This window comes from Urocitellus parryii, chromosome 9 (assembly GCF_045843805.1).
Source record: "Urocitellus parryii isolate mUroPar1 chromosome 9, mUroPar1.hap1, whole genome shotgun sequence".
NCBI classification, from domain to species: Eukaryota; Metazoa; Chordata; class Mammalia; order Rodentia; family Sciuridae; genus Urocitellus; species Urocitellus parryii.
Window position 1 is genome coordinate 12,400,748 of NC_135539.1, and position 19,807 is coordinate 12,420,554.

The 19,807-nt window shown below is 54.1% G+C and overlaps 1 protein-coding gene across 3 annotated transcripts in view; it reads left to right on the plus strand.

Annotated features, from left to right (window-relative positions):
- Nucleotides 1-15,145, plus strand: part of Xylt1 (xylosyltransferase 1) — a 231,645-nt gene extending 216,500 nt beyond the window's left edge. For all 3 annotated transcript variants that reach the window (XM_026402456.2, XM_077802356.1, XM_077802357.1), the window contains exons 10-12: nucleotides 423-618; nucleotides 6,086-6,419; nucleotides 9,870-15,145. In XM_026402456.2, coding sequence (XP_026258241.2) covers nucleotides 423-618; nucleotides 6,086-6,419; nucleotides 9,870-10,192 — 853 coding nt within the window. In that variant the 3' untranslated portion in view covers nucleotides 10,193-15,145. The remainder of the gene's footprint in view (nucleotides 1-422; nucleotides 619-6,085; nucleotides 6,420-9,869) is intronic.
- Nucleotides 15,146-19,807: the final 4,662 nt, after the last annotated feature.

Genomic DNA, 19,807 nt, shown 5'->3' on the forward strand with positions numbered 1-19,807 from the left:
AGTGTGTACATTACGATCTCCATGATGCAATATTTATGCAAATATATGCATAGAAGAGTGGGCTGCAGGGAAATGCATGAGGAGTCGTGTTTGCACACCATTGCCGCTCCCAGCCCCAGCACTCAGTAAATATCGGAATCGACGTTATTTATGGGAAGAGGCATCAAAAGTAGTAATTTTATTTTCTTGATTTGACTTCCCTGTAGTCAGCACGTTTCACATTTATAACTCAGCAAAAAAGTTATTCATAGTCACTGACATCATAGCTGCACAGGGAGCAGCTTCCAGACTGGCGCAAAGAACCCGCCAAGTGCCGGGTAAATGGGGTCTATTTCAGGAACAGGCTCGTGGGGCTTGGGTGGCGGGGGTTGGGACGATGCCACACGCCTCCGGCCCTGGCCCACGATCGCCTGTGTTTTCAGGTACTACCCAATGGGCCACCCAGCATCTGTCCACCTCTACTTCCTCGCTGACCGCTTCCAGGGCTTTCTGGTCAAGCACCATGCTACCAATCTGGCTGTGAGCAAACTTGAGACCCTGGAGACGTGGGTGATGCCAAAGAAAGTCTTCAAGATTGCAAGCCCCCCCAGCGACTTCGGGAGGCTGCAGTTCTCTGAGGTAAGAGGCCAGACTCGGTCACCCTGGGGGTTTGGCAACCCCCCTGGCCGGGAGCTCTGCCCCATTTGGATGCTTGCAGCTGGAGAAGAGGAGGAAGGGATTTGCAGACTCTAGAGATGAGCTCACATCTGTGAGACTGTGCAGCCCCGGACACTAGAGCCAGGGACTTTGTTTCGTCCTAGCCAGGGACTCCTTCTAAACCTGTGTTCATAGGATGCCCGTAACAACCCAGCTTCCTAAGGACACAGTCTCATGAACACCATCTTACAGATGGGGAATTAAGGCAGATGGAGATCCAGTGGTTTTCTGGATCATAGCTAGGAAGTGGAAGAGCTCAAAGTTGATCCCAGGTCTCTGGCCACAGACACTATGTTTAATTGTGTTTATGCCACCCCAGGTCCTAGCATAGGAATGACTGCAAGTGAGCACTAGATCAGTCTTTGGCTACAGTAGTGGATGGATGGATGGATGGATGGATGGATGGATGGATGGATGGATGGATAGATGAGTAGATGGATAGATGGATGGATGGATGGATGGGTGAAAGGATGAATGGATGGATGGGTGGAAGGATGAATGAATGGATGGGTGGGTGGGTGGGTGGATGTATGGATGGATGGGCAGGTGGGAGGATGGATGGATGAGGTATATGGATGGATGGATAGATGGGTGGATGGATGGATGAGGACATGGGTGGTGGATGGATGGATGGGTGGAAGGATGAATGATGCCGGTGGGTGGATGGATTGATGAATAATGGATGGTGGGTGGTGGATGGTAAATGGATAGATGGATGCATGAATGAGTAGATGGATGGTGGATGGACGGGTGGATGGATGGATGGATAGATAGATGGGGATGGATGGATGGATGGGTGGAAGGATGAATGATGATGGATGGGTGGGTGGGTGGATGGATGAATAATGGATGGTGGATGATGAATGGATAGATGGATGCATGGATGAGTAGACGGATGGTGGATGGATGGATGCATGGCCGAGGCATGGACAGATGGACTGATGCATGGATCGTGGGTCCATAAAATGCAGTCTCCCCTCCCACAACAGCATCAGCCTTTAGTTACTTCTCTGGCTGGGGATGCGGGTTCACCAGCATCATCCTCACCCCCGGCCCTGCCTCCAGGCCCAGAAGGCCCCATGGGGCCCAGCCTGTTTTCTTGTCCAGCCTTGGCCAGTGCTGCTCTCCTCCCTGCTCACGCTTCTGTGCCTTTACCAAACACACCACACTTGTTCTGGCCTCAGACTTGGTGCAGGCTCATCCCCAGCCTGGAACACAGTCCCGGGGTTGCCTGGTTTCTTTCTCAGTCATTCCAATCTAGATCCAAACAGTGTCCCCTCAGAATGGCCTCCCTGGCCACCTCCTCGGGCGGCAGTGGCTACATTACCCACCCGACTCCTCCCTGTGGAACTGTCCGTCTCTTGGTATTTGCCAGGTGACGCTCCTTGTTGATCTATCAGATCATTTATTGATTGACCACAAGAGAGCCGATCCGCTACCCTCCTGTTCCCTGCCGTGTCCCCACGTACATCATCTGTAGGAGAGCGCCAGCCACTTACAGATGCCGAATGTGATTTCTGAAGGAATGGGCCAAAGCCCGTGGGTAGCGATGCTGGAAGGGAGGGTGGTGTGACCCCCGGGAACCCCAGCATCCAACGTCTGTCCTCCCCAGGTCAGTACGAAGCTCAGGCGGGTGCAGGACCCTGGCCACGGGGTTAAGGATGAAGAATCTGAATCTAGAATACGAAGAGCCTGAAGGACTGGGGTGTGATGGAGGTGGGGTTTCACCTCCTGGTCCTCCCCCAGCCCACTGTGGCCGTGCCTTGCTGTCCTGTCCCCCTCTCAGTATGTCCCCATGTCAAACAGGCACGGGTGACTTTCTTGTTAGGCCCACGTTTTCAACTCAGGCTCCAAATGGATTGGCTGGATTTGAACATAATAAATTACTGGTGAGTCAGGGGGTAATTAAACGCTGCCCCAGTTGGATCCTGGGCTGGGGGCCCACGTGGCCCATTGAAGACATTAATGTCCCATTAAAGAGATGGATGCCTGGCGTCTGGGCTCTCCCTGTTTATCAGCCTGTGGTTGGATGACTAGGTCCCTCCGGCAGTGACAAACGATGTTGGCCACTCCACGGCTAGTGATCTGCAAGGGTTCCTGGGTAGGTCCGGTAGCGTTGGAGAGGAGCCACCAAGATCACCGGCAGAAATAATGACATGGGACCCACGAAGTCCTAATCTTGAATTTTTAAAGTTTTCTCGTGTTATTTATGTTTTGTGGTATTTTTTAAAATTTTTTTGCAGTTCTGGGGATAGAACCTGGGACCTTGCACGCGCTCAGTGAGTGCTCCAGCCCTGAGCTACAGAGAGGCTCCCTGGCAGTAGCACTGGGGCCTGGCCTGGCGTCCGGGTCTGGCTTGTTGCAGGTGGCCAGTGTCACATTTCTCCAGTCCGTGAGAATCCCGTGCTGTTGGCTTGGAGAAGAGATGCCTAATCTTTCTCCAGGCCACCAGCAGCAGCGTGCTAGACTCCCGAGGGACAGCAGTGAGCCAGACAGATGAGGCCCTTATTGTCATAAAATGCAGTCTAGGGGGGCAGACAGCCAGCGAGAGAGAGAATAAAAGAACAGAAGCTGCTCAGCTAATGACAAGTGTCACAGATAAAATAAGACTTCATTCGTGGGACTGCTGAGGACTTGGGAGGTTGATGGGGATCACCTCCCAGAGGGTGGTTCATTCCACAAGGCTCTTCAAAAGAGAAAAATGTAGAGCTGAAATCTGTAAAGGAGATTCTCAGATGGGCAGATCTGGAACGGTCCTGGCACAAGACAGAGGGGAAAGAGCAGGTACAAAGGCCCTGAGGTTCAGAAGGAGTGTGGCATACCCCACGGGCAGCCAGGCCAGTGTGGCCAGAGCACAGTGAGGGGGAGAATGGCAGAAGCCAGGCCTCAAGAGGCAACAGGGAAAGGTCCAGATGGGGAGCTTTGGATTGGGATTGGCAGCTGGGGAACAGCATGTTAGGTCTGAAGCGGTATTTAAATTGGGGCAGTTGATGCTTTTGCAGGGAATGGCTGTGGATTTCCACACTGAGGCTCCCTAGATCTCAGAGGTCACAGCGGATGGGACCATAGTGGGCTCCTTCTTAGACTGACCCCGCCCCCCTTCTCAACCTAGGAGCAAGACGCAGAGATTCAGTCAGCTGCTCCCCAACACCTGCCTGCCTTCTCTTGTCTTTAGAACTCAGATTTCAGGCAACGGTTCATTTCCATTTCTGTGGTGAGCTGGGGACAGTGCTCTCCAGGGTCCCCACAGCCCCTGTCTGATCACAAATCCCTTTCTCTGTGTGATCTCGAGGTGGTTCTGTGACAGTTCATCCTTCAGTCTGTTGGAAGGTCGGCGTGGAGAGCCTGGGTGCCCGGGGAAGCCGGGTCCTCAGCCCTGTGCATTCAGCATGCGTTCAAGTTCAACACCGAGACGTAACGGACAGTCGTATGATTGATGGATTGTGGATAGGTAGAGAGATAATAGATAAGGTAGACATCCACGTGAGATGTATAGGTGAGAAATGGATAATTGATAGGGAGTAGATGGACTGAAGACCGATGATTGACAGGCGGATGGGAGGGTCTCCTGCACTCTGCTGGGCTCTGAGGCGCAGCGGTGAGGAGTGCGAGAAGTCCCGGCCTCCTGCGCGCGCTGCAGGGCCCAGAGGCCTCCTCTCACCAGGTGCCTCCCACGGGGAAGAGCTTCTGAGCAGGAGCAGCCCCCAGGCTGCAGTCTGGAGCTGGCAGGATAGGAAGCCTGTGCCTCGGAGAGCCCTAGGACCCTGGCCCGAGAGGCCGAGAGCCCTGCACAGCGCCTGGGGTGAGGGCCAGGGAGGAGAGGGGGCGGGGCAGGCCCTGGCCAGACCAGCGAGGGGTGGGGCTTTCTCAAGTCTGGGGGGACGTCCACCCGTGGCCCCGCCCCTCCCCCAGCTCAAGCTTCGCCCCTGGTCCACGGAAGCCGGTGGAAAGCTGCACTGACCCTGCGTGTGCGCCAGCCACCCAGGGGGTCGGGGCTCCTGGCTGGAGTGTGCGTGCGGGTGAGTGAGTGAAGGGACCCGGCCCCTGAGAGCATCGGGAGAACTGCAGCCCCCGGTGCCACCCTGGCGGCCCCTGCGCTTCTGCCCATGGCACGTCACGTACTTCTGAGCTAGAGGACACCGACAGGCCCTCCCCTTTCTGGATTCGGAAACACGGGAGGAATCGATGCCCCAGACGGTCCCTGGTGCCTTAAGCCCTCCGTGTGTACTAGCCGCCCAGCTCCGTGTCCTGGGTGGAGAGTGGACAGTGACTCCAGGCAAGGCCAAGGAGGACCTCGGTCAGCCCCTGTTGGCACCCGAGCTCTTCTCCAGGAGGGTGCATCCGGGCACACCTCCCCCTCGACCTGCGACACGCGCAGACGCTGGGGTGCTGGCTGGTCCTCTGCCACCAATGTGCCCCGGTGCCATCGGCAGATAGATCCTCACCAGGGAGATGGACACTTTTTTTTTTCCAAGTCAGAAAACCCCTCATTTAATGTGATCTGAAATAGCCGAGGAGTTCAGGGCTGGCCATCGAGGCAGTTAGTCCCTGTTCTTGTCAAGTCATTCACTTGATCAGACAGACATTGCTTAAGCGCTTGCTGTGTGCCGAGCCCAGTAATATAATAGGCACCAAGAAAGCAGAGAAAGTCAAATAAGGAAGGCTGTTCACAGGAGGCCTCTGGTACAAGGGGTGGGAGGGAATGACGGCCGCTGGTGGGTCATGCTCAGCAGATCAGCAGCAGCAGTGACAGTGACCGAGGGCCATTCTAGATCTGGGGGTCAGAGAGGGTGCCAGGCGACCTCGGAAGTGAAGGGCCAGCTGTGCTGGGAGGTGATGGCATTGCAGGCTGGACAGGTGGAGTGGGGACCCAGGTGGGAACAGGCCTGATGGATCTGAAGGTCTGAAACAGGCGAGCGGGGGTGATGGGAAGGTGGAGGCGGAGGGCAGGCCAGGCTAGGGGGGCTCTGAAGCCCGAGTTCCCCTCTCGAACACTACAGGAACTAGCTGCCTGCAGTTTGGAAAACCCATGACCCAGGAGAAACCAGCCACACCCATGGAGTGGCTTGGTGTGAATTTGGGGAATGTCTTGAAAGTAGGTATTCATTCATGCGTGTGTTTAGTGCCTGTTTGAGGGGACTGATTTCAAAGCATATTCCATGTACGGAGCCCAGGAGGCCCCAAGGTTTCATGAGAGGACCGCAGGCCCTGGGATCCCCAGGCAGGGCTCACATCTGCTGACCAGCTGTGCAGGCTGGAGTAGGTGACTTTCAGCGCCTCGGTCTCCTCGTCTGAAATGGGTCCATGAAACCTACCCAGGATGCTAGGTCCTTCTGGGACCCAGCCCCCAGGGTCACCAGCGGCCTCAGGACTCGCTCTCCCGTTCCAGGTCGGCACCGACTGGGACGCCAAGGAGCGGCTGTTCCGCAACTTCGGGAGTCTCCTGGGGCCCATGGACGAGCCAGTGGGAATGCAGAAGTGGGGGAAGGGGCCCAACGTGACCGTGACCGTCATCTGGGTGGATCCTGTCAATGTCATCGCAGCCACCTACGACATCCTGATTGAGTCCACCGCCGAGTTCACCCACTACAAGCCCCCTTTGAACTTGCCCCTGAGGCCCGGGGTCTGGACAGTGAAAATTCTCCACCACTGGGTGCCGGTTGCAGAAACCAAATTCCTTGTTGCACCTCTGACCTTCTCAAACAGGCAGCCCATCAAACCAGGTGAGTGTTCCAGTGTCCCCTCGGGGGAGAGAGTCCCTGGCAGGTCCTTCTCCTTGGCAGAGAGCATGCTCTGGCACGGGGCACGGGACAGCCACTTAAAGTCCTCCTCTCCTCTTTTCCCCAGTCTCTCCTACTTGTCTGTCCTAGGGCCCCACGGAATTCCCTCCCGGTACCTATTTATTAGGTCCCCTCCCCGTTGACTTCAGGAGGTCTGAGCGTGTTTATGACAAACGGGAGATGAGCCCGGGGAGATATTAGGTTTCAGCACGTCTTATTGGCTGTTTAGAAAACAATAATTAACATAGGAATTCTATTCATCAAAAATATAATACCTTCAGTAAAAACAGAAACCACCCCCCTGGTGGAAGATATTTGCTTTCAAAAAGTACTCATGTTCGGAATCTATAAGGAAATCCGTACATCGGAGGTGGGCAAGCACAAGGCCCCAGGCCAAACACGATGTGGTTTTGTAAGGATACTTTTATAAGAATACAGCCACGGATAACTAATTGGAACAAACTAAAAACACAGCCACACCCATCCATTTGTACGGTGCGTGTTTCTGCTCTGGGCTACCGTGGCAGAGTGGAGAATCAAGCGCCCTGTTGATTAGCTGCACTCCTGGCACCCCTCAGGGTCCTCAGAGCCAGATGTGGAGGTGAAGGATGTGATCAGCATCCTCCTGTGTGCATTCTGATGGGACAGCCCATCAGAAATGTCCTCGAACTCTCCCACCCCGGGACAGCCGGGCCGTGCACTGTGACCCTGGTCTTTCCAATGTTTTCTGCTGGAATTTCTGAGGAAGGCAGAGCTCTTCATCCCCGGTCCCAGGAAGACCTAGGGGTTGTCTTCCCCCACCGGGAGCAGACCCCTGGTGTCGGTGATCGTAGGTGTTAGCGATGTTCTCACGACAGGGAACACGAAGGTAGGAGCCATCCAATTTGTAAAATGATTCATCATGAGTAATTTGCTATTGATGCGTCCCCAGTAATCTCAAGAAATCTGATGAGGTGGAATTGAGGCAAATTTAATTATAGAGGCGAGAATCATGAGCTGGTACTGTAACCGCGTTCCCCACATTAACCTCATTTTTCATAAGGGTTTCTTGCATCCACCACGATTTGCATTTCCAACATTTGCGCATTCGCTAGCTGCTCCTTTCGCTTGGAATGTGCTGCCCCTGGTCAGTCTGGACACCCCACCGCCTCCCAGTGTTAGAGAACTTGGTGGAAAGCACCAAAGACAGAAGGCTCTGTTCTCCTGGCAAGTGGTGCTGGCACTGCCCACCCTGTCTGCCAATCTGAGAAGTGAGCTAGGACCAGATTTATAAGCACAGCAGCTTCCAGCATATGCTCAGTGCGTCCTGGTCTCTCTCCTCTTTCCCCTCCGGCTCCCCAGGGCATTTAGAATGGAAGGAATGGCGTTCCTGTCTGTGTTGGCCAAGGTCGATGCATGTTCTGAATTCAGCTAGTATTCTCGTTGCTTTTAGAAATGAGGCAGGCCGAGGGTCTTTCTGTTTCCTCCTTCCCCGCTCAGGACCCACCTATTAGAAGAAAGTGGCATGCTGTCGCAGGCTCTCCTGGTTACCTTAGTGGGGACAGCTCTTGGTAAGCACAAAGGAAGCATTGTCTTCTGAGCACGGTGCTGTCTCATAAGGAGGTGTCTTCTGATCCTAGCCATCATGCTATACAAACCCGACTGGTGGAACAAAACTCGCCAGCCTCACTGGCCAACACTTTTTCAGAAAGATGTGTTCTTGTCATTGGCTCCAAAACAGGCCACGAATGTGAACTTCTTCAAGACAGGAACACCCAGCTTGTGCATGGGAGGATCGCAGACTAACAAAAAACCCACAGTAATAATCCTAGCGTGGAATATGAGCCAGGTGCCACTTTGAGCACTGTCTCCCAGCCAGCCTAGTGAATCCTCACAAACAAGAGAGAGCTGAGGGAGACGTGAGTGCCCTCTTCCTTCCACGGTGGAGGAAACGGAGGCACCAGGAGTCCAAGTCAGAAGCCACACACCCAGTTTGTGGCATGTGGGGACTCAGACAAGATTGTCACATCTGGGCTCTTGCATGAAGCACTTCACAGAACAGTTGGCGCGCAGTAGGTGCTCAACAAAGTGGAGTTATCACAAGGACGTTCCCCTCCACCCACCCTCTGGCTCAAATGCCCTGCTTCCCAGGGGAGCTCACACACCAGCACCTTCCACTGAGCAATGCCTGGTGTATCCAGAGTCAGGGGTGGGCAGGCGGCAGCCCGGGATCTGAGGTCCACACCCGGGTTCAACCCTGGCTCTGATACCTGGGACCTCTGTGCCCAGAGGGAGGTGCTCAGTTAGGTTGCGCCCCGGCTGTTCTCTCTACTCGGAAGTTCTTCCCCAGAATCTTGAGCTGCCCCCTTCCTGCACACTGATCTGCACTCTGCTCAGACGTCACCTCCCGGGGGAGGTCTCTCCCACCCACCCCCATGTGGGTAGACACCAGGGGCTCAGCACAGTCTTCCCCTAAAGGGCGCAGGCAGGGAGTAAAATACGTTCAGCTTTTCAGGCCCAACAGCCTCTGTCCCAACTCACCTCTGCTAGGGTGGCACAAAAGCAGCCACAAATGATCTGTGAGCAAGTGGGCGTGGCTGTGTTCTAATAAAACTTTATTTATAAACACCCACGGTGGGCTGGATCCGGCCCTCGGGCTGTCTGGAGTCGACTGTGACCCCGTACCCTGTTATGGTCCTCATGACCTTTATCTCTGCCTGAAATGACCTCGTTTACCTAATTGTTCATTTGGTGGTTGTTGCTGCCACCGTAACATCACCCCTCTCTCTGGTTCATCCCGCCACCCAGAAGGCAGCCGGTACCCGGAGTAAGAGGCATTTATTGTATCTCTATCCGATCAGTCAATCAATCAATGCCTTGCAGATAAGAGATGTTTAGTAAGTGTTGAGTGAATGTTCTGCACAAAGTAGATGCTTAAAAACATCTGTTTTTAAGTGCCTGTCAGGAGCCTGAGGCAGGAGGATCTCGAGTTCAAAGGCAGCCTGAGCAACAGCGAGGCGCTGAGCAACTCAGTGAGACCCTGAATCTAAATAAAATACAAAATAGGGCTGGGGATAGGACTCTGTGGTTAAGTGCCCTTGGGGTTCAATTCTGGTACCAAAAACAAAATTCAAAAAAAACCAAAAAATCCCACCTGTGTTGAAGGAGTGAACGAGAGGCCACTAACCCATAAACATAGGCCCACTGAATCCCAGGTGGAGGGTGCCCTGCATTAAGTGGGCCATGTCCCTGAAGGGCACTTCCACCTGTCCAATGGGACTGCTCAAGCACTTCCCGTGAGATGGTCACAGGAGTTACCTAGATGCTGCCCAGTGCCCCCCCCCCCGTGCCAGGTGCCCCGAGGCAGGTGTCCAGTCGGCGGCTCCTGGACTCACGGTTCCCTTTGGCTTGCAGAGGAGGCGCTGAAGCTGCACAACGGACCCCCCCGCAGTGCCTACATGGAGCAGAGCTTCCAGAGCCTGAACCCCGTCCTCAGCCTGCCCATCAGCCCCGCCCAGGTCGAGCAGGCTGCCCGCCACGCCGCCTCCACGGGCGCAGCGCTGGAGGGCTGGCTGGACTCGCTGGTGGGCGGGATGTGGACCGCCATGGACGTCTGCGCCACAGGCCCCACCGCCTGCCCCGTGATGCAGACCTGCAGCCAGACAGCCTGGAGCTCCTTCAGCCCCGACCCCAAGTCAGAGCTGGGGGCCGTCAAACCCGACGGCCGGCTGAGGTAGCACTGGCCACGGGAGGGCCACCGCGTGATCTCCACGGGAAGGCAGCCGGAGGGCTGGTGCAGCGGGACCCCGGCCTTCCGCCCTGGGGTGCCCCTTGTGCCCGGGGCTCTCCTGGCCATCGGACAGAGGAGGCGAAGGGTCTGGAGGTCAGAGCAGAGCCAACCTGCACCTGGCGAGCTGGCTTCTGGGGCTGGCACCAGGGTGGTCTCACCTCTGCTGGCGGGTCCCCCAAGTTCTGCAGGTCCCTCTCCTTCCCGTCCTGTGACCTGCACTCATCCTGCACAAGTGATCTCACACTTTTATTTTGAGCAGCAGAACTGGATTGACTTGGTAGGTGGAAGTTCAGGCGCAGAGGAAATCCAGGCTGTGCCCCTGGGAAGCCCAGGGGTGAGGCCCCCTCCCCAGGCTCAGCCCGCCAGGCTAGCCCTGTGCCCAGGACATCTTTCAAGGTCCCTCTTCCAAACCCAAGGGCTCTGCAAAACCCAGTTTGACAAGCACTGCCCAGAGGGAGGTCTGGCCTCCTGCTGCCCTCTGCTTAGCTTTCTGCTCCTTCGTCTGGGAGTGCCCCGGGCCAGCTCTGATGTGGCCAGTCACCGAGGTCACAGTCTCAGGCCTTTCCAAGGGAGATGGGCTCGGCATGAGCTGTTCTCCCTGATCAATAGAGAAGCAGGAAAGCCTGTGGATGGGACCTGGCCAAGAAGTGCGACTGCCCAGTGGCCATGAGTCTAGGCCACCCTCCATGGAGGCGGCCGCCCAGGGTCGTGGGGGTGGAATGAGGTTGGCGAGCACGAGCCTCGAGTCCTAGCCGTTGGTTTTTGGGAGACGGAGACCGTGACCTCTTAGGCTCTTCAACCTGGGAATGGTGGGGACGGTGGCCAGGGAAGTCACGAGGCGCTGCCTGGGTAGGTCTCCCGAGCTGGGCAGCAAAGCAATACCCACCCCCTACCTGCCACGGCCCTTCCGTTCCGAGGTCAGGCGCCCAACCCTTTGTGAATCGCACACCTGGTGCTGCGTGCGGGTGGCGGGACCAGAGGCACGGACCAGGCTCCTCGCAGGGAAGAGCATCTCCGAGTCGCCGAGGAACCCCATGTCCCCCCTCGTCCACGCCACCGCCGACAGGCCCATCTGGGAAGGCTGAGTCTCGAAAGCGGGAAGGTGGTCCCAAGGTTCAAAAATAGTGTGATTCGAATTGCTTGAGTGACCAGAGACTCGAAGGGTCTCCTTGCCATGTGCCCTCTAGAGGACACCCCCCGACATAGCTCCCTGGGGGTCCCCCAAGGCCCCTCTTCTTCCTCAAATCCCACCTCTCCTGAGTGACAGGGTGCCCTGGGAGCAGACGCTCCCGTGGGTCCCCCGGGGAGCTGGTGTGGGCACCTGCCCTGGCCTAGGCTAGCGGGTTCTGCGGTTCACCTGGGCGACCGACCTCCTGCGACATGGCCCCTACCCCCCCAGCGAGGCAGGACACGGAGGACACGGAGAAGGGACACTAGGTATTTATGATTTGTGTGTTTCCATCCGTGACTGGTCAGCAGTGCTGTGGGTCACAGCCTGTCCACGTTGTCCTCCTGATGGAAGCCGCCTTTCTTTCATGAAAGGCCCCCTCCCTCCCGGCCACCCCCTAGTCTGTCTGTCTGTCTGTCCCTCTCTCCGTTTCTATCTTTCTGGGTCTGCCGACATCCTCCCTGTCCTCAGAGTAAAGCAGGGGCCTTGGACACTAGGAGAGAGCTTCAGACGGTGTTGTCCCCTGGCAGCGGGTGGGAGCCCTGGGGACGACCGGCGTCTGGCTTTCCCCTGTCCCCTGCCCTTAGCACAGAGTAGTGACAGCTGCAGGACGGGCAGTGGGCGTGCTGGCCTCGATGTGAACAGGCTTCTCGGCAGGGGGACGGGTGTGGTCAGCCCCAGCCAGGAGAGTCCAGAGAAAGACGGCTGTGGTCCCAGGTGGCTCTGGGAACCGAGCCTCTTTCTCAGAAAGCCTGGAGGGTCCCTAGATGGTTTCATCCAGTCCCAGGGGACCACGGGGCCAGTGACCGGGCCTCTTTCTGTCCCCAGCCTCTGCCTCAGGCCGGTGTGTTCCTGGAGCTGGGAAGCTCTCCTCCCGCTCCTCGCTGAGCTGCCAGGACTCTCTTCTGCAGTATTATTATTGGTGGCTTTAGGGACGCAGCCCCAGCAGGCCCCGGTACACAGAGCAGGCGACAAACTCCAGCACCCGGCCCCTCCTGACCCTCTGACATTTCCGACTCTCCATCCTGGACGCCTGGAGGCCTGGCCGCCACTGGCCTGCTCTGGGGACCTCCCCAAGGCTTCCCTCCCCACTCGCTGCAACTGATTTTGGGGGCTGAGAAGTCACACGGGGTGTTCTTTTGTCTCCGCTGTTTGGGGATCATGAGAGGAATGTTGCAGCTGTCACATTTGATTAAAAAAAAAAAAATTCCAAACAAAGCCTAGTGCGGTTTGCCAAAAGGAGATGTTTTCCCAGGGAGGAAAACAGTGTCGGTTCCTGTTGTTGTTGTTGTCGTTGTTGTTGGGTTGATAACCTGCCCGACAACGGTTTCTTTGTCTGAGGCCCCTGGCCAGGCAGCTTGGAGGCTGTCTGAAGATTTCAAGGGCTTGGAGCAGGGGTCTCTGGGGACTCTGAAAACTCTGGAAGGTGAGACTTGGGTGTCAGCCATGAGGCAGGGGAGAGATGGTGGATCGGAGCTGTCTGTGCCAGCAGCACGCACCAGCACACTGGGGCAGGGAGAGTCCCGAGGCAGCCGGCTTCCCGAATCCCACCTCCCAGGGGCCTTGCATGGACCAGAAAGCCTCCCAGGAGGAGGTGAGCCACTCCTTGTTCCCTTCAGAAATCAGCCTCCCTGGTGGGCTCAGGAACCCTGGCTCCGTTCTCCTGGTCCATTTCAAAATCCAAAAGGAGCTTAGAGAAGATGAGCCACACCACCCAGCAACGCACCCCCTAGGGTCAGGTTTCTGCCACCCTGGGCACCTGCTGGGCATGTGGTTCTCTAGTCTGCCATTCAGGAGGGCACTGGTGGACCTAGACCTCTCCATCAGGAAGGTCCAGAGTAGGTTGGAGCAGGAGCCACCAGATGAGGGGCATGAGAAAAGCCCCTTGCACAAACAGCTTCACGGGGGGTCTGGGCCACCAGGTCCCTGGCAGCATCTCGAGGCGGGGTGGGTGTCCTGGAAACCGCCGTGAAGGGGTCCAGCTTTGAGCGTGCCCAGGTGGCTTTCCAGAGCACAGGCCCACCCTGCGGTAGGGTCGCAGACGCTTCCTGAGGTCCAGGACAGGGACAGAGATGAGTGAGACCGCGGAGGTGAGTCCCAGGCCGTGGTGAGGGCAGGGTCTGTCACGCATGTGGCCCATCCAGCTGCAAGAAAAGCTCCGTGTGGCGGAATTTTCCAGTTTGGTTCAGGGAAGCCAGAAATCGAGATTTTTCTGAGAAAATCTGATTTTTCAATGTCGGCTGTTTTTTTGTTTTGTTTTTTAAACCGAGTGTGAGTCAAAAAAATAATGATAATAATAATTCCATCCTTCCAATTGTGCACTAGCAGCCATCCCTGCTCTCTGGGAAGTGGCTCCATGAGGTGAACACTTCCCGCTGGAAGAGGGGGAAAGAGCTAGCACTGGAGAAAGGCCGTCGCTGGGGCTGAATTCTGAAGGGCACGGGGACCCGTGGCTGCTCTGTCCCCTCCTAAACAGACGGTCCCACAGAGGAGGGCTGGCGGTTCAGCAATCCTGGTCCCAAGACCCACTGTGCAGAAGGGAACAGAAACACCATTTGGAGCTCTGGACTGCTGCCCCTAGTGGACACGCAGAGGTCCTCGTCCCCCTGGGTCCACGCCCCACAGGATTCCATCAGACCAGGCAGAAACGGCAGGGACCCAGGGGAAGAGGGTGGTGTGGGAAACAGCCAGTCTCTCTCCACATCCCAAGTCTTGGCCACCATCTTGCCACCTCTGGAAGCTTCTTCAGAAACCGCCCTGAGCCGTGCTTGCTCACGGGGTGTCCCCTAGCTTCTGCCTCAGTTACCTTACTTTGCCCATGGGTCAACCACAGGCGCTACCTCATTGTGTCTGCTCAGAAGTTTACCTGGGGGTGGGGGGAAGGAAGGTGTCCCAACCTGCTGGAGCTGAATGTACGATCTATGCAAATTATTTCTCTGTGTGTCTCTCTCTCTCTGTCTCTCTCTCTCTCTCTCTCTCTCTCTCTCTCTCTTTCACTAACTTAGAAGTATTATTTTTTTTAACCTTGCAAACAAGATACTGTATAGGACCCTCTTAGACCCGAGGAGGGCCTTCCTGCCCCACCTGTGACGGCCCCTCCTGTGGTCTCTGGTTCTGTTCTTGCCAAGTCCCCCGCAGGGAGAAAGGGGCCTCTCCTCTCCCCACTTGGCTGGGAATACTCCAACTGCCTCTGCCTAGGACACCACCGGGAAGCGGTCCTGCCCCTTGCCACCCACCCCGGATGCCGTTTGGTCCTTTCTGCATCCTCCTCCGACTTTTGCTCCTCCTGACCCCACATCCTTGCATCCAACCTCATCCCCCACCCCCAAAAGCCTTAGGTTTCTCCTTTTTGAAATGTGGCCTTAAAATTCTTTTTGGAAAGCTCACCATCCTCTCCCCCAGAGTTTCTACCACCCTCACAGGAGCAGGCACATCACCAAGCTCTCCGGGCGGGCCTCCCTGGACGGGGCCCTCCATTTGCAGTCTGCAGGTGCAATAGAAATGGCTCACGCCTGTCGTCTTTAAAGGGAAAAATAAAATGTCCTCATGTTTTTCCTCTGGGCACAATGAAGGCTCGGGTGCTCGTCTAAGCCTCAGCTGATTCCCGAAGCCCTTCCGGGTCCCCGTGTTCCTGTAGGGGACTGGCTTGATGACCGGCAGGGGCCTCCTGGCATTTCCCCAACCCAGGACTGGGTGACTTTACGGACTTCACTCAAGGGTCCATCAGGAGAGTTTCTCTTCATCCTTCCTGCCTGGAAAGTGGTGGTATTCACTAGTCCCAGCGGATGGGTCGCGTTCGCCAAGGGACCCTCCTCTCCCCACCTTCAGCCTCCACTCCCGACTCCCTCCGTCACAAGCGCTGACGGAGGCCAAAGACAATCCCAGGGTTTTCATAGGAAATTCACTGGAATTGAGTTCCATTGTCTTTGTACTCTTTCTTGTCTCTTTCTTTTTTAAGATATTACGTTGTCAATAGCATTGATTTGGGTACTTGTTTTAGAGGCCTCTCGATAAGTTATTACTGTCTCCCTCATTGTTTTCAAAGACATGTGGTGATATAGTTTTTAAAAATAACTATTTTGTTACAGATCATAATATGCATAAAACTGTACAGAAAAAAAATATTTTGTAATGTGTTGATTTAAAAAAAAAAAGAGAGAGAATCTGTAAATAAAGTTTTAAAAAAGAGAATCCACTTGGCACAGGCTGAAAGATGTAGATATTTTGCTATTTATTTAAAGGAGTATTTTAAGAGAGATGGAACTATCTGAAATTTGACCAATAATCAAAGTTCTAACCATCCGAATGCTTTTCCTCAAGGTAGAATGTGATTCTCAGAACCAATTGCATTACCTGCTCATTTTTTTGCACCTTTTCTTTCTTTTTGTTTAGCAGAAAAACAACGAAATTGTGCCTTAGCTGTATTTTTCTTTTGTCTAGGGGAGTTTGTTTCTGTCTGACAAAGCAAAATCTTTTGCAGAAAAGAGTGGATGTATTAAATACTGTATCATACCAAAAACACTGCAGGTGTATATAGACGCTTTCTGTCATACTGTGTTTTCAGATGCAGAATTTTAAAATAAAAAAAAAAAAATGCTGTCTTTATTGAACAAAGTGGTGTGTCTTTGGAACCGTAGCACGCATCCTCCAGCCACCTCATATTCTCTTCTGTCATCTGCACCATGACAACTAGGATGACTATATAATGTACTATACCAGCTGGGGCACCAGTCAGAGTAGACACCAACTGAATGCATGCCAGGCATCAATGGGCTTTTCCTGGGAACACCCGGCTGTATGGGTGCACCTCATCATAAAGTATGCTGGGCCATTGCAAGACCCAGGGATGCCCCTGGATAGGTCAAAAGTTATGAGTTTAAACCCTTATCATAGCTAAGTGTTGAGCCAGTTGGGTATGAAGAAACTGGGCTTGGTTAGAAGGCAGCGAGGAGGCCCTGCCTTCTAACTAAGCACAGTGTCTTCAAGCCCAAAGGGCTCTCCACTTTGAGCAAACAAGATTCTCTTTCCTCTTTGCCACACAGTTGAACTACATTTCCCAGAATGCCCTGCACTTAGACGCAGCCACGTGACTGGCTTCCACCTGGGAAGGTTGGTGCGATGGATGCAAAGTCCCTTCCACGAGAGCTTCTTCTCTCCGTCATTTCCCGTTTTCCAGCTGAAATGTTTTGAAGCCTCTTGAGTTGGTGGATTCCTTTACTAGGCCTGTTCTGCTGCCCTCTTTGGAAACATCATTGCAACATAAAGGGGTGAGCGGAGCCATATATAGGAGGAGCTTGGGTCCCTGCATGGCCACAGGAGAGGCCTCCTGACCAGAGTCACCCCATGGACAGGGACATGAAAAGAAATCAACATTTATTTTGTTTTGCCACTAAGAATTCATGTGTTACAGCCGCTAACCTCACCTTCACAAGTCCTTCCAGAGGTAGAAATGCTGATATTCCTCTAGAAGGATCCATTTTAGCCCCATTCCATTAGGCGAAGGTATGAGAACCAGGTGGGTCAACCCATCTTCCGGAAGCCACTCAGCATGCTCAAGTCTAGAAAACGAGATTTCCAGTTCCCCAAGGAGTCCTTGACACGTCACTGAGAGGGCCAGCTCCTCCCAGCTTGAGTTGCTTGGCATGAGGTCTCTTCTTGGCTTCTGAAGGTCATGGCCAAAGATGGGGCGTGCCCAGCTGGCAGAGTTGTGAAGATGCCCCTAACTCACCATGCCAAGTCCTTGTAGGCAAAGAACATACTGACAGACAAGTAAGATTTTAGTGGCCAGAGCGAGGCAGGGTAGCAATCTTCTCCCTGGACAGGCAGAGAGGCCAGCGTCAGCCTCCCAGAGCTTAGCTCAAGCAACAGGGTCAGGGGCTTCGTATTTGAGGTGAATGGACCCAAGGCTCAGTTCCCAAACCTCTTTCCAGTCTGACCTTAGACCCAACTTCCTCTTCCTCTCCCAAAGGTGAGCCCTTAAAAAAAAAAAAAAAGTTTGGTTTCAAGGGAAGAATAAACTTCTAAAATCTCTATAAGAATCTCAGCTTTCTTATTCCTGTACTCAGCATTGTCCCCGATTCCATAGGACAGGCACTCCATGACCAGTGAATGGATAAGCAAATGAGGTCAGATTTCTGAATTAATAATAGGGGCATAGGGGTCATTTGTCCAAGATGCCATCTATATCTGTTGAGAGCCACAGCCAAAGGGGCCCCAGAAAACTTCCAGCTGCCAGCAAACTCCCAGCTGCCGGCTGATGATTGGCTCACAGTGGCCCCAGCAACATCTAGCTGATTGGCTCCTCTGCGGTGATGTTCATTGGGCTGTTTCCCTGCCCTTCAGACTGCCAGCTGATGATTGGCTCACAGCGGCCCCAGCAACATCTAGCTGATTGGCTCCTCTGCGGTGATATTCATTGGGCTGTTTCCCTGCCCTTCAGACTACGGAACTGCTCATTGGGGGACTTCTTTGGCTCCGCCCACGCGACCCAGCCAATCGGCCTCAAGAGCAGGAGGATTGTGGGAGGTGGTGTGGTTTGTGTAGAGAGAGGCTTCTGGAAGCCAGTGGTGGCAGTTGGGCTCTGAGGGTTTTTCCTGAGGAGCTGTTTTGTTTGGCGTTTGTAGTTTTAAAAATAAAGTTTGTTTCTTTTGACAAGTGGCTCCTGAATTGTGCCCAGTCAGACTGCGGCAATATCCATCATTTGATGGATCGCATTTGTCAAAACTTGTGTTACTGGAAAGTAAACCTTGATATATATATTTTTTTACCTCTAATAATGAGGTTTCCAAACCTATTTCATTGAAGGCTCAGCTGGGATTTCTTTCCTACTTACTGACTTGACCTAAGTGTCCTTCATGTTTGGACACGTACTGCATAGACCCATTTCTACCAAGCAAACAGAGAAGGGGTTGGTCTAAGCACATTAAGATAATGGCTGCAAGTTTTTTTTTCTTTCTTTTAAAGGGAACACGTTTTCAAACCAAATTGTACATTAAAACCTCTATATTAACAAAGAGACTTACAAATTGGGGGTGGGGCAGGATGCCCCAGTTACAGCAGGAGCCAAAAAATTCCATCTTAGCAGTACACCCCTCCCACCTCAGGGTCCCAACCTCCTTGGTGTCCCAAGAGGGACATGTTTTGAAGCCCATACCTCTGGTGGAAGCAGTAGGCTTTTTGTAGGGTCACTCTGAGGCTTTGCTGCTGAAAATTGAGTTCTAATCCAGGTAAGAGTGAGACCAAACCAAAAAAATAAGTCGCTCCTCCCCTGGTCTTGGAAAGTCAGAAGGGCGGAAACTTAAATCTAGAACCAAAAGGAGAGGTGGCTGACCCGAGGTCAAGTTCGGGGGCCTCTGGACCCCATGCCTTCATATGTCATGCATCTGTCCAAGTGTTCTTTCTGGAAACTTCCTGCAGCTCCAGTCCAGATGGGAAGTACAGAGAACCAAGACCTGGGCTCTCCCGAGCCCTGGTCTTGCAGGGACTTGCTGTGTGACCACAGCAATTCTCTTTCCCGGATGGGTCTCCTTCCCATCATCTGATAAATAAAAGAGAAAGGAGGTCCTCAAGGACCACGGGGGTCCCTCCAAGTTTAGATACGTGGCTGCACCATCCGATTCCCCTACAGCCCTAACTGAGGGCTTGTGAGACCAGAAAGAAACGTGATAAGAAAACGGCCCTGAGATCCTAGTTTTGCTGACTGTTGTGGGCATTAGAGTTCTTGCCCTTGCAAGTCCCAGCAACCAACTCACAGAAGCTTAATCAGAAGGTGGATGTACTGAACCAGGGAATGTGGAAGACCGCAGAGTTAAAAGGCAGAGTACAAGAACCAAGGCCGACTTAGGGTAGACACAGACCTGGAGCTAACGCCTCCATACTCACTCAGTCCCCCTCTTTCTCCACTTTTTCTGGCCCCAGTTGGAGGCTAGTGGACCCCTAGTTGGGGCCAGGTAGAGACATAAGGCTCCACAGGCCCAAGCTTCTTGGCCTTCAAACTCCATACTACAAAAACATCAGCGCCCTTCCCGTTCCTCGCCAAAAGAGAGGCTCCAACTCTGGACCTCGAAGGTCAGGCCAACAAGGCGCTCTGATTGGCTGGGCCTGGATCCTATGTCCCGCCCCTGTGGCCAGGGGATTGGGTAAAAACCTGTGATTGGCAGGCCCATCCCAATCAGAGGATCTCAGTAGAAAAGCTGCAGATCCCCAAAGGGAGAGGATGGTGTTGAAGGAACGACAAAAAACACAGATCTCTTCCATGGCTGCCGCCAACTCCAGGCCCTGGTGGCTCCCCGGCTTGCCAGTCCGATTCGTTTCTGCTTCTCAAGTGCCCCCATTGTCCCCTCCCACTCTTCTCCCTGCGGAGAAGGGCCCTGGAGCACTTTAAGCAAATCAGTT